Source organism: Hypomesus transpacificus, chromosome 18 (assembly GCF_021917145.1).
Source record: "Hypomesus transpacificus isolate Combined female chromosome 18, fHypTra1, whole genome shotgun sequence".
NCBI classification, from domain to species: domain Eukaryota; kingdom Metazoa; phylum Chordata; class Actinopteri; order Osmeriformes; family Osmeridae; genus Hypomesus; species Hypomesus transpacificus.
The window spans coordinates 11,435,137-11,449,478 of record NC_061077.1 but is presented as its reverse complement, the minus strand read 5'-3'; the positions used below and the strand labels follow the sequence as shown (position 1 = coordinate 11,449,478).

General features: G+C 45.3%; 1 protein-coding gene across 1 annotated transcript in view; it reads right to left on the bottom strand.

Annotated features, from left to right (window-relative positions):
* Positions 1-13,939, bottom strand: part of lrp1ab (low density lipoprotein receptor-related protein 1Ab) — a 79,402-nt gene extending 65,463 nt beyond the window's left edge. Inside the window, exons 1-2 of the mRNA XM_047039379.1 lie at positions 13,302-13,939; positions 3,201-3,326 (exon numbers count right to left, since the gene is read on the bottom strand). Of these exons, the coding sequence (XP_046895335.1) occupies positions 3,201-3,326; positions 13,302-13,374 (199 nt within the window). The 5' untranslated portion in view covers positions 13,375-13,939. The remainder of the gene's footprint in view (positions 1-3,200; positions 3,327-13,301) is intronic.
* Between the last annotated feature and the right edge of the window lie 403 nt (positions 13,940-14,342).

Genomic DNA, 14,342 nt, shown 5'->3' with positions numbered 1-14,342 from the left:
TTCTATTCTTCTGGCCTTTTAAGAAATCAGCCAGGTCCATGTTGGCTGTGACTACACAGCCTGGGCTGTCACAATGTCTGATATACAGAGGAGCCAGACCGCAGAGTGATCCTGCTCACAGATAGGAAGAGAGCCTGCCAGGAATGAGGCGGACAACCACACAGAGACAGAATGATGGAGCAATGGACGAAAGAGAGAGTGGGAGAGAGATGGACTCAGAGACAGAACGGATGAAGAGCCAAGAACCGAGACAGAGAATGACGAAACCACAGCAAGAAAACTGGAGAAATAAAGAAAGGTGAAAGAACAAGTGAAAAAAAAAGTGTTTGTCTTGTGAAATCTGGGTGAGCCATACCTTGAAGCCCAACCTCCTAGTTAGTAATTAACTTTCACCGGAGATAATGTTTTAATTACAGCAGCAATCTACTGCTCTAATTCAACCTCAGAACCAGAAAGTTTGGTCAGTAGACGTGTTTCGACAAACCCCTACAGACATGGGAATTTGGTCTGCACCCCCTGACCTTCAACCGCGCTTTATACCCCTGAGTAGAAAGACAGGCTCCTTTAACATCTCACAAAACAATGTTCTATCGCTGGAGTGCATAACAAAATAACAAGGACACCTTCAACTCCCCAAACACAAATAAATAGATTCCCAGGAGTTAGGCTTGACTTCAACAGATAGTAAGTCACTCTGGAGGTGATTTGTGATGTCTAGAACCCTGAACTGTTGCTCTGCCATCTCCATACAGGGGCTGTGGCTGTTGTCAGGCCAGTAGCCCATGTTGTTTACAGCCTGTTAGGCAGAGTGGCAGTTATTCAAGCAAGGGAGAATCCTGTAGATGGATATCCTAACAGTTCCGATGTCCTAATGGGTATAGCAGAGATCCAAAGTCAACAGCATGGTTAACTTCTCCTCCAATCCTCAGAGAAGCTCTGCTGATGTTGTTTTCTTGGTTGTATTTTAAACAGATTATACAATCAAACAGATCATACAATCAAACAAGACATCCTAAATCCAGCACAGACGTAAATAAAAACCCCATAAAAAAAGAATACAGGTAATTAAATTGTAAGTTTTTTCCCCTCGTATATCATCAGGGTAACATTCGGAGCAGACTCTATAAAAACCTCCGGCCAGACCCTCCTACTAACTTCTCATCCAGTCTAGTCTAGACTCCAAACCACTCCATTGATCTTCATCTTCACCCCTTTCCAAATAAAACAAAACGTTCCCCTCTGAATGATAAGCTCACTGAAGGGAACAACAGGTTAATACACAAAAACTTGCAAAAAATTGCAGTCATACTGAAAAGGTTCATGACAATAACTTTACAGCCGTCCTAATAGCTAGCTTGGCGTCACAGCAGATCCAGAGAAATGAATAGCTTGAGATAACTCCCATGTACAAATATATCTCGGAACAGGAAAGAGATAGAGTGACCGCACGCTCCACGTGAGGTCACGCTCTGATGCTGCTGCTCAGAAACCATAACGGACAGTCCTACTGTTTACTCATATGAATCAAGGAGGGGTCTCTCTGTTCAAGATGAGGTAATAGCAGGCCACTGCCCAAGGGAAAGACGTAATTGAGCAACACAGATCAAGACATTCGCCTCAAACATGGCTCCTCATAAGGTTCTCTTTGACTAGATGAATCACTCCATTGTCCATGTGGACAAATTACATAAGTGCTATGGAAATTTCACTTGAGCTCAATGGCTCTGGAAGACAGGACTCAGCGAACGAAAGATACATTCAACTAATGAGAACAACCTCTAGCTTAACAACAACATAAGTTGCGTTGCACAACTCTTCCGCTGCTCCATTAAAATGCTATCGAGGAGAAGATTTCCTGTTGTTTGGAGTACATGTAAAGCCACATAAGTGCGAGAGAGCAACAAAGGAAGTTGAGAAGAGAGGGAATATTGAACAGTTTAGCCGCTCTTTCTTGTTTATCTCCATGCAACACATTGACTCTGACGCGACAGAGGTTTTAAATGGGCCGGTTATGGATGAAACTGCCAAAGATAGCGAGTTCCGGAGAGTGAAATGAAAATTATCTGAGCTGTAAATCCACAAGGGTAAAGCTTGACAACTCAGAGGATGAGGGGAACTCTAATACCCTCAATGAAATGAACTTTCTCGACTGCTAATGTTTCATTTCTCTATCAACAAAACAACAGACGATGATTTATGGCTAACTATTTCATCCACATTGAAACCAAATGGCCATCTGTGAATACCAAATCAGGTTTACTCCAGCAACAAATAATCCCTTGATGTTGGGTGTCAGCCACTCGTCTGTGCATGCCAGACTATTGTTGAGAATGTTTGTGGCGTGACGGATGGAAGGTGTGGCCCACAGGCAGTGATTCCCACACCGTAAGAGAGAGACAGACAGACGGATCAATCTCTCAGGCACCCTATCACTCTATGTCTCTCACATACAGAGACATCATGCGCGCACACACACACCATTAGGCCTCACCATACTGTAAGCACTGTCAGACGTGTTCCCAGTGAAAGTGTTTAAGTATGTGTTTAGGTGGCGTGTCGAGTCTGTCAGATGGGAGTTCCTGGGACAGGGCACTCCCAGACCAGACAGTCCAGGCCTAAGCAGACCCATGCAGACTAAACAAGGCCCAGGCCTGGGCAGACCCATGCAGACTAAACAAGGCCCAGGCCTGGGCAGACCCATGCAGACTAAACAAGGCCCAGGCCTGGGCAGACCCATGCAGACTAAACAAGGCCCAGGCCTGGGCAGACCCATGCAGACTAAACAAGGCCCAGGCCTGGGCAGACCCATGCAGACTAAACAAAGCCCAGTCATTAGAACTCCAAGTCACACGCAGCTGGAGCCAGACAATGTTGGTGTCCTTCACACTGACTGCAGAACCAGACGATATCCTCCACCCAGACCCTCAGCCAACTGAACGCTGGTTCAACATCATTCCCGATTCCGATCCGCCTCAGCTTTGATTAATGATTAAAGGCTTGTATTTGTTTATCTTTTTTGATTTATCATATCGTATTTATTTTGATAGTAACTCAAATCACAAACCCAGTCTAAGAAAAATTACTGTAGAAGGCAAATATGTATTTATTTATAATAACAGCACTTGTAAATAGATTTGAGAACGTAATTGCTCAAACCTGGTTGGTTTCACTGTATCTTTAGCAGGGCTTGCAGTACTTACAGAGATCAGGCGACTCGTCGGAGCCGTCCGGACAGTCCCTGTCCCCGTCACACAGCCAGCCCTTAGAGATGCACGTTATCTGGTCCTCCCTGCACACAAACTGCTTTGGGCTGCAGGTCTTTGGAGCTAGAAAAAAACAAAGATAATCTGTTAAGATTCATGTAAATAATGCAGTGCCTGTCAAAACGAGATACAATTACCTAAAGGACCAAATAGTAAAGCATTCACTTTTTACAGATGTAGTGAACTAACGTAACACTTTTACACCTATCAATATTTTACTTCATGCAGGACCAACTACCAGCTTGTTTCCTTCACCCATTCCCTTCTGGAATCTTCCAGCTTCAAGGCAGCAGATTATTGGCACAGCAGGTTAGAGTGACATTCAAGGGGTCAAGTTAAGTTAACATCAAGGCTTTGTTTCAAAAGCTACACAGGGACACTCCACTCAGAGAACAAACTCTTCAACTTCAAATTGACTCCTCAACTCGAACTCCTCGTTTGTTGTTTCATTTCTCATTATGCAAACATGGCCCTATTGTCAGCGTTTCTTCTTTTTTGATTGGCCCTTTGAAGCTTGTCTCCACTCATTCTGACCTCCAGAAAGCCTTAATGTGGTTCATTATTTCAGGGAAGTCAGTCAGAGGATATTTCTGAGGTGTACCGCAGGGTAGTACCACAAGTTTACCCTTCATAAGATACAATACTCTGGCACTGTACACTGCTGACTTAGTTAGACTCAACCACACTGAGAAACATTGTGAACCCATAGTACACACTGTGGAATTAATGAACTAAAAATCAGTCCCTCGATTTCCTCTCTGAAGCAATGTATCAGCGTGTTACTAAACTACTACTGTAGTTGGAGACATTTATTAATGTTGTTCTTATGTTCATACTCTTCCTTTTTTGGTGCAGTTTAGTATCAAGCATTCATTGTCTTGTACATAATTGTGATTAGATACCTAATAATGCCACAATGTGATACATTTGGAGTTTCCCTGGATTTTGCTGGTTTTGACAGGAAGCACTGAAGAATACCAATAGTCATGTTTGTAAATATTTAATCTGAAACCTCCCAAGTACTGTAATGTACTGGTGTTAACGAGAAGCAGCATTCTGGAATGGACAACACAGAGCAGAGTAGACCGTCTCATTTGGATTCTCTGTGGGAACCTGCACCAGACCTCTCCCACTTTCTCTCTCCCTCCCTCCCTCCCTCCCCCTCTCTCTCTCCCCCCCTCTCCCTCCCTCCCTCGCCCTGGTTGACTTACCTCCCTCTACACTTGGCAGACTGGAGGTGTTTGGGGGAAGGGAGGCAGGGGTGGGGGGGGGGGGACCGCAAGGAGGCTGGGATGTGACTGCAATCACAAGAGGACTACAGGGAGGAGGGCAGTGTATCATTACGGTCTCGTTTCCCTGTACTCTGTCAGACAGAGCGATTTAAGCGCGAGCCTCTTTGTGCACTGTTGAGAGTCTGAGCATGTGTGTGCGTGGGGAGGTGAGGGGGTCCAACCACTGGGTCTTATGAGCGTCAGGTTATTAGAAGTACAATTAGAAGCTAAAAGGCTGCTGAGATCCCATCAAGTCTTTATTGCGCTAACAGAACCTTTTTGTCAAGGCAGATCAGCAGGCGGAGGGATGGAAGTTAAGAGGCCGCACCACCTCTCCACTCCTCTGCCCCATTTAAACCGAGTGACACAGCAGCAAGTGCAGAAGAAGCAGGCAACCGTCTCGCGGAGGTAATGTGTGAGTACAAAGTGGAAAGTGCACATCAACTTTACAAGGCCATAACAGCAGCATGGGGGAAGAGAGAAATAAAGAGACTGAGAGGGAGGGAGGGAGGGATGTAAAAAGGGTGGCTGGAGGCCAGCGGGTGAATCGACTCAGACGACATGCACACACCCAATCCCACGAGCAGAGACAGCAGGAAGGGCTAACCTTCGTCTGAAGACCAGCGACAGCAAACTAAACAGCGACAGCGAGAAGAAGCCAACTGTTAGATCCATTGCTACATCAAGCAGTGCTGTGAGCTCAAACACTGGCTGTTCCTTAGCCATCCCACGGAATTACGAGCCTAAACAACGTTGCCTCGCACAAGCAATCAGCCAACCACACGCCAAGATCAGTGGAGGTATAGAAGTCCAGAACAAGCTCCTATGTGTGGGAAGTCCCCCCCTCCAGGCCTCTCAGGGCGTCTTTGCCCCCAAGAAGCTGGGCTGAGGAACTTGTTCCTCATGACTGGGCATAAAAACTGGAAATAAAACATTGCGGCTTCTAATTTTATCGCAGCTCCGCACACCAACGCTGAGAGACTCAGACGAGGAGAACCTTCAGGCCTAATTGGAGGTTGCGGACTGGGGAGTAAAGCGAGGGGGGGGGGGGGGCAATATTTCCCTCCTTTCGGCAGGCGCTTTTCAAAGTGCGCTGAAATATCTCAAACAAGGATGGGGATTGTGAATTCAGTCAGGCTCACCTTTTTCTTTTCTTTTTTCCTAAGACCCGGCCAAAAACGCTGACAATTTCTGGAAGGTACAAATCGACCTGGGGATGTTAACCAGAGTCTCAACTCTGGTTAACTGAGAAAAAGAGTGGGGGGCTCTCTATCCCTCGTATGGGACTGGACTCAAACTGAAACCAAACACCCGGGTCCATTCAATCAAGGAACATGAAAAGCTCCTGCCACAACTGGCCTGTATGTGTTGGCCTCCTCCTTTGTCTCCGGTGCAGAGGTGATTTGATGACACTGCCTTCACTGGAAGCCTGGAAAGTGCCCATCACTCAATACTGTTAATCCACTTTCATTTAACAGATCCAACCAGGGACTTGGTTTCACATGGTAATAAAGTCAGCTGTAATTCATTTAAAATATAGGCATAATATTGTTAACGCACATTTATATTGGTGTGATGGGTTTGAAGCTGCCATAATCCAATTTGATCTCCACAGATTATTCACAGAGTCCTCTTAATGGCCCTCTTGATGGCAAGAAAAGGCGCCATATGCAATAATCCCAAAAAGTAAACATGTACATCTCTCACAGTCAGAATAAAAAGTCAAACTTTTCTCTTCATATTAGAAACGTGAAGGGTTCCCTCATTTGTCTTTCATAAGTCTCTGGGGTCTGACTGGACTGAAAAGTTATTGTTTCAATTCTAAAGGCAAACGTGACAGACTTGTTCCTCAGTATGAGGACATTATGAGTGGGTGCCAGTTGTAGCATGATCATACTACTGTTCATTTTATTCAGGAAGAAAGTTAGTGTGCCATTATTTATATTGTTTATTATGTCTCCAGACGCCCTGATCTGCATCAAACAGTTTCTCCCTGACACTCTTTGATGAAATTGCTGCATGTTGTGCTGGCAGCATTTTTCATTTTGCAAAGCTCTAAGGGCAAGTCACTGAAGCCATTAAATATGAATACACACACAGCCTCTCTCTCCCTCTCGCAGGGCCAGGAATGCTCCATGTCTGGCCCACTTTGTAGAAATTGTCATAATATTTGTCTAAGACATACCTGAGAAGTGGGAGTCTTTTCACACGTCGGTGATGAGGTCACAGAAGGCTACTGTATCAGCGACTGGGACTCGCCAGTCGAAGAGGAAGTATCACCCTCCTAATGGGTAGTAATACTGTACATTGTAGTTGTTTTCTGCCTATTGCCAATCTAGGTTAATGACTTTGGCATTGCGCAACAAGATAACAAGGGGGTTTGTTAGCTCACAGTATCAGTTCTTGATATGTGGAAGTAATGGAGCTGTGTCCATGCATATATCCTGGAACAAACTTTGCACATTAGCACAGCTGGTGGACATATTAATTTGAGAGTTTGAGAGAGAGCTTTTAATTTGAGAGTTTGAGAGAGTTTGAGAGAGAGAGTTTGAGAGAGAGAGAGAGTTTTTGAGAGAGAGAGAGTTTTTGAGAGAGAGAGAGAAAGCTGTTGCCTCCTCTCCATCAGGCAGCAGTCAGTCAGATGGCGGAGGCCTCTGCTCTCTCCAGACACCCTGCTCAGCTGGGACACCCCACTGACCCACTTTCCCTCCCTCTGCATCGGTCTCCTCTCAATGTGGCCATCCCAGCTCCACAAATCAACTCCAGATCCCCGCACAGAGCATTCCAGCACCTTGTCATTGATTTCATGTGTCTGCCTCAAACCAACTCTTACTTTTGAAAGATGTTTGGAAGCTTCAGAGCCAGTCAAAAGCGTGAGGGATTTGGAATTTGGAGGACAAGTTGTTACCGTTTGGCTGAATAGTACAAGTTGTGTTTGGTACATCTTGTATGTAATGTAATAACTGTACAATGTGTGCCTTCAGGACTAAGAAATGTCTTTAATGCCGTCCCTAACAGAGTCAGATTACACCTTTGTCCTGGTTTATAATTCCCAGGAGCATGCCAGGATGAAAACAACTGCAACTTTCTTCATAACTTTAGAAAGTACCAAATCTGGACATCACACAGACAGGAAACCTGCATACAGTGAGCTCATCAACGTGGAATGACAGCATTTCACAAATCCAGCTCCGCTGGTGTAATTCAGATCATCAATAATTTCAGATTGTGAGTCATTTCAGATTGTGAGTCATTTCAGATTGTGAGTCGTTTCAGATTGTGAGTCGTTTCAGATTGTGAGTGGTTTCAGATTGTGAGTGGTTTCAGATTGTGAGTGGTTTCAGATTGTGAGTGGTTTCAGATTGTGAGTGGTTTCAGATTGTGAGTGGTTTCAGATTGTGAGTGGTTTTCAACCGTGCTGGGATTCTATTAGATGCTGTTAAATGATAAATGATGGGTCGCAAATGGAAATCTTGAATGGACTGAGTGTATGAATAGGCCCTAGGGTGACTGTCTCTACTGTGAGTAGGTGACAGCGGTGTATCAGGAACACTGCCGGGGAACTCTGTTTCCCATCAGCCATCACTTCTCTTCACTCCGTTCTACATTCAGAGGAATTTGGCTTTCAGCACCACTGCCTGCATCAACTACAAAAGCAAAACCAACCACAGCATGTAATTAGGCCCTTGAGGTCAAGTTTGAAATCATTTCTCAGTCTCTACTTTTAGCAATTTTTCAAAGCAAGAATCTTTGTTTCAAGACAAGTAACAATTAAAACCAAACAAAGACCTTGGGAAGGAAGGAGAGGGCAAAGAAACTACTTGTTATTCCTGGATTTTATGGAGCATTTATTATTCTGTTGGATTTTTGCAGAGCCACAAAGCCAAAAGTAAAAGTTAAGGAATGCCTTGTCCTGCAAATTATTATGGGGTGACATTTGGAACTGGCACTTTTACACCAACATTCAAACAAATGTATCATCAGGGATTGATTAATCAGGGACTAAACAGAGATGTCGCTTAAACAAAGACAAATGTCCTGTACAGCTAGAAGCTTGCAAAAAAAAAGAAGAAAAAAAAGTGACACGCACACCAAGGCTTGGTCACTCGATCACAGCTTCTTCAATGGAGGCACTGTGCAGTGTCCATCCAACAGGAACAGCCACTTAGCTTTGTGGCCGCCTAGCCTCTGCCTAGTATCTGTAGAGCATTAACCGGCTTACTGACCACACACAATATCCATGGGCCATTCAGGTTCTAATCCTCAACAGTCATTTTCAAAGTGGTCGAACATGCACACAAACAACAGCTGAACTTGGAGGCGGTTAGTTCCCACCCCTAGCGCCCCACAGCCCCCGTTCTGTGTCGGAGCACAACAAAAGAGGTCCGCCAGTGACCTCAGAGGTAACACGATGAGGCCCGTCACGCCGTCCTCATCTCGCCGGGGCCGGGGCGCAAACGCGGCAGACAGTAAACCGGAGAGCGAGAGCAGGAGAGGGACGGAGAGAAACGCCCAGAAAAACACAGAGGGAAGGAGAGATCTACATTTATAGATGGGTCTATATAGTTAGGGGCAGAGTGGCCATTCCTAACCCCCCCTCTCTAACACAGCTCTCCATACCCCTGGCAGAAAGGTCCACCCTGATTCAGCTGGAATGAAAACAGAACACAGGGGCCACCGACATAACGGCCCACCTCATAAATCCAGGCATTCATTGCAACTGAGATAACCACGAACCCAAGCTGGCTGGTGAAGATTTCAGCAACACAACAAACCAGGAGCCCTAGAATTAGGCCATGGTGAATGTTGGATGAACACGCAGGCAAACAACAGAAATTCTTGCAGATCAAAAGCTTCTTTGTGGAAAATGTGCTTGTTTTCTGTGACGGGTGCATTTCGTCGAATCCCTCCCATTCTGACCCCCTTTATTAAATTACAATGCAGAGTTCCAGCTGTGGACGACATGCCAAACTGTTTATTGTAGTTTAGGGATGAATTCCAATAGACACGCCCTATAATCTAGTTCTGAGATGGGTATTTTTTTCAACCGTCGTCTCCGAATTGTGGCTATGGAGCAGTAGGAACAGGAATTCCACGGCCATCAGAAGAGTATTAAGAGAGCAGATGATGTATGCCGCATGCATAGACAGCCCCCTGTGAGGGGGTTCAACGACTAGGGTTGTGATAGAAGCAGACAGGTTTGACACATGGCAGCCGTCCATGAAATTGGAATCTTATCACCACACATCAGCTCCTCTCTCTCCTGGTCCAGGTCACAAAGCTCACTGAGTATCCTTGTGTTCGATCGATTCTCCAGCCGAGCGCAAACCCAAACCCCAGCCTGTGTTGGAAAGCACATCTGAGGTGTGTGTGTGTGTGTTTGTGTCAATGTGCATTTGAATGTATCCAAGTGCGTGTGTTCGTGCTGGAGGTTGAACAAAGAGAACGACTGCAGCGTCACCAGAGGACTGAGAAGGTCCAGCTCGCTGGGGCAGACAGTGGACCCAGAGGTTTCGGGTGAAGAGTTCATCACATAGCAATAAGAAAACAAAACAGTTACAAAGCCCGTATCCACACGCCTGCGCTGGATGTCAGGCAAACGTTGCGAACAGGCGCCACATTTGAACAGTTATGTGGTCTTCTTGTGTGAAATACATGGAACATAGATCAGTGTAGCCTTGTCTCCCAAAGGAGGAAGTGTTTAGGTGCGTCTAATCATTCGCCAAGTCAAACGATTTGCCTTTGATGGTTGCCTTGTCAATGATTCATGGCGTCGTCACATGCCACACTAACACCCACAGTCACCATTTTATTCAATATACAGGTACAGTTCCTTCTGAGTCTTTGCGACCTAAACTGAATAGACACTGGTGTGACAGCAACAAAACACCCATTATAGTTCACCCCTGCTATTCACCGACAATAAACAGTCTTTCATCTAAGGCCTCACGCCTTCTCCAAATATAGGGAGATACATACACAAGGCATTTATGGTAATCTGGCTTTAGCTTCTAGTTTCCTCGGAAGTCTATCATGCATTACAGAAAGGAGGAGGGTAAAAAGGGATATATTTTGACAGTTATTGTCAAGGCTCTTGCTCGCGGGTATTACCATTTCACGAATGACTTTACTGTAGGTTCAAATACCACGCCATGCCCAGCTTTGTGCATAAATATCACTGGAAGTAACACAAAACTATTGGAAGGCCATACAGTGACTTGTGAAAAGACATTCTCATCTAGACACACAAGCACTTCTATAGGAGATTTACTGTCTGCAGTCAGCTCAAGGGGAAGGGGGAGACGTGTCATTCTTGCATGACAGGACAGGTAAAGAAGAGAGTAATGGACATTCTTTTATCTGTTGAATTTGTGTTAAAGGTGCCACATTTTCCTTGCCAATGTTTTTAGTAAGAGTCCTGAGGAGAAGTCAAACGCATAGACCTCCCAACAATTCCCCGCTTCGTCCCTCACAACCCACATCACCACATCTGACTAACGGGATTCAGATTCTCTGTCAAATATTTGGTTATCATTCTCCCTTTCAACCGAGTGATTGTGGCGGGAAATGTATCGTCTTTCATAACAAAGAAATAGTAGATGCACGTGTACATATCACAGTAAAACACTGTGGTATAGTATAACAGTGAAACATGTGTGACACTGAAATGAACCCCCGATTTAATACTTGACCACCTCATCCTGAAATAAATGATGTCTCCAATCCTCCTGCCATTCTCACAGCACTCAGACCAGAAGTGTGCCCATCAGGTCACCCAACGTTCATGGATTTGCATCTGTAAGAGGATCATCGCCTCACTTCCACGGCGTGCGGAAAGTCTTGTTGATATGCCACCAGACACAAACAGCCCATGGAGATGAGACGGTAATGAGGCAAGGACCTAACCCTCTGACCTTGACCTCGCCAATCCCCTCCAAAATCCCCAGTTTACGCTGTAACCAACCAGGACAAATCCACGTGCTTTAGCTCAAGTGGCCGACCCTGGCCTCAAACATCCATCCACTTGTTCACTCACTCATCCCCCCCCCCCCAACATCCTCTTTCCCCTGCTTTGCCTGGCTTTGGGACTGGACAGCTGGCTGGTCATGGGGCATGGCACCAGCATGACATCAAGTTCAGCTGTCTAGTTCTACCCAGTGAGGATGGCGCTCTCGAATCACTAGTTTGTCCAGAGGCTACAACAATGTTTATCAGGCCTGCCCCCTTAAGCAATGGTTTCTGGTAAAGATTGTTTTAGTTGCACCCCATCCCACCCCCCCCCCGCCCGAGTCCCTCCCCCACCGTCACATCCCTGCTGGATATGTGAGCTCCCTCCAGCCAGATGTTCCAGGCTCATGGGGGTAGCGGGAGAGAGGGGCGAGCACCTCCCTGCTCGCATGCTGAGTTCTCAGCCCTCACAGGGACTAGCCCTCCTGTAGGGTCCTGGAGCCAGGCCTGCCGGTTATGACACTGACAGAGCACACCAGAAGAGATAAACACGCTAACAAATTCACTGAAACTAAAAGGATCTAAAGTCATGCAATATCATGCATAATAATAGGCTAGTTGTTGTTGCTTTGGTTTGTGCCAATGCTTGTGTGTACAGTTCTATGACATTCCCTTCGGATAACATCCTTAAAGCACATTTTCAAGAAATGTATGAGATATGTGGTGTAATGTTCATATCAGCTGGACACTTATCAGCATTCTGAAGGCCTTATAATTCCAATCTATAAGTCGTGCACGTCAAAGCAAAGTATTTGGGGTATTTTTGCAAAGGCGTTCCGTGGGTTGACATTTCACTTAGTGTATGTGGTAGATTTTCAGTTTTCAGACCTCTGTTCAACGGCGGTGCACGTCGAGACAAGCCACAACTTCCTTCACATCTGAACGCCAATAACAGTGTTTTCCTATTTTAAGTAGCATAGCACTCAAAACAAACATGCAAACTGAGACACCTATTTTCAACAATGGGAGTGATAGATGTGGGAGTGATAGATTGAGGCTTGATAAGCGACACCCGCGTTTGTAACCTGCTTCAATCTTCTCGACAAAAAGGGAAGACTATTCAGCTGAACGTAACGCTAAATTCTCGGTTGACATTTGTGCCATAACGTCAACAATGATGAAGCCGTTTAGAAGAACGATTCGTCTTAAATGTTGGTCAGCAGGATAAAAAGCTAGTCAAATGGGCAACATTGTCGATATCGACTACTGCAAATTGCATATAATACATATCCTATTGGCATAACCAGGCCCCACAATTGCATTGAGATTGTGCCATAAACTGGTCACCTGTGCCATAGGCTCGTCACTGAATAATATTGTCATAGGCAACAAAGTATTACCTTGTAAATGGTTCAACTTTAAGCTCTTCCGAAATCGTGTAGCCTGCAAGCCTACTGTGATAACAAATCTTTCATTTATATATTGATTAGCACTGGTAACATTTATCAAAAGAACAACGTATGTTTTGTTGTGACTTGGATGCCGTTGAGGTAAACACAGGTGGAATGATTACAACTAGACTACACAGGTGGTTACACAATTGGCACAGGCGTCTTACTTTGATAAAGACAAAAACAAGAATTGCATATCCTCATAATCAGAACACTGCTCAACAATCAATAACATTCGCCTTCGTAGCCTGAGGCCTCAGCGAACACAGGCGATTAGCCTAAGGTTTAAAGACACTGGTAGAACATAAGTAGAAAGTGGAGACATGCAGTCGAGTTGCACAAGGCAGGAGAACACAAGAACGTCTTACCTTCAATTGCTCCAGTAGGTAATATGATCTCCAAAATGAGAATAAATCCCACGTAGAACAACCACATTTCCATCACCTCTGCAATGCCCTGTGGCACTGCTGTTAAAACAGAATGTCGACTAAAATTCTAAAATCAAGCAATCTGTTCCAACACCTCATCCGAACCCCCCCCCCCCCCCCCCCCCCCCCCCCCCCCCCCCCCCCCCAGTAGTCCAGTGCGATTGTCCGTCCTTTGCGCCCTCAGTCACGTTCTGCAAGGGTAGGTTACGGTACACAGATGTAGCCTTCCAGAAACCAGTCTGAAACTAGAGGAAAGGGGCTTGCTACAGCCTGTCGAGGCTATAGGTTACGCTGCTGTAATGTCATGTATATATCTCATTGATTATCAGCATGCAAAAATGAATGCACATTGCCCTATGCTATTCTTCACTGTTGTGGTCACAATGTGACTACTCCACACCGCTAAAATTGTTAAACTAAGCACCCAAGTTCTCGGCCGTCTAGCAAATATTTCATGCCAAACTAAAATAAAAAAGTAAAAGAGTATTTTCCTCTGGAGCTCCACAGCCTTGGTTGCTGGTGGCCACGATTTCAATGGATGGTGAATCTGGATCTCCAGCGATGTAGACCTGCGCATGACGTCACCAATTCTATTGCTTAAAAATGGGCAAACTACGCGGCAATCCGTCTTTGCGCAAGCGCCAACACTCCTTTTCTCCTATTTCATGAGCTTTTCAGTTTCATAAACTGCCGCTGCTCCATCAGCCACGTTGGTGCAGCAATAGCAGTTTAATCTGCTGTGTGACAAACCAGTGCACTTGTGGCATCATTACAGCAAAACTGCCTTACGGTTTATCTGACAACGACTCACTAAGAATTTGCCCAAACTGGCCCAAGCGTAGGGTTGGATGTGGTGTTAGCCTACGTTGGTAGGTGTGTGTATGATAAATGTGTCACACAGTCCAAATAAAACGACATGATGAGTAATACTCAATGTAATTCTGTGTGTACTCAGTAAAAGTCTTTAAACATGTCAAAGTT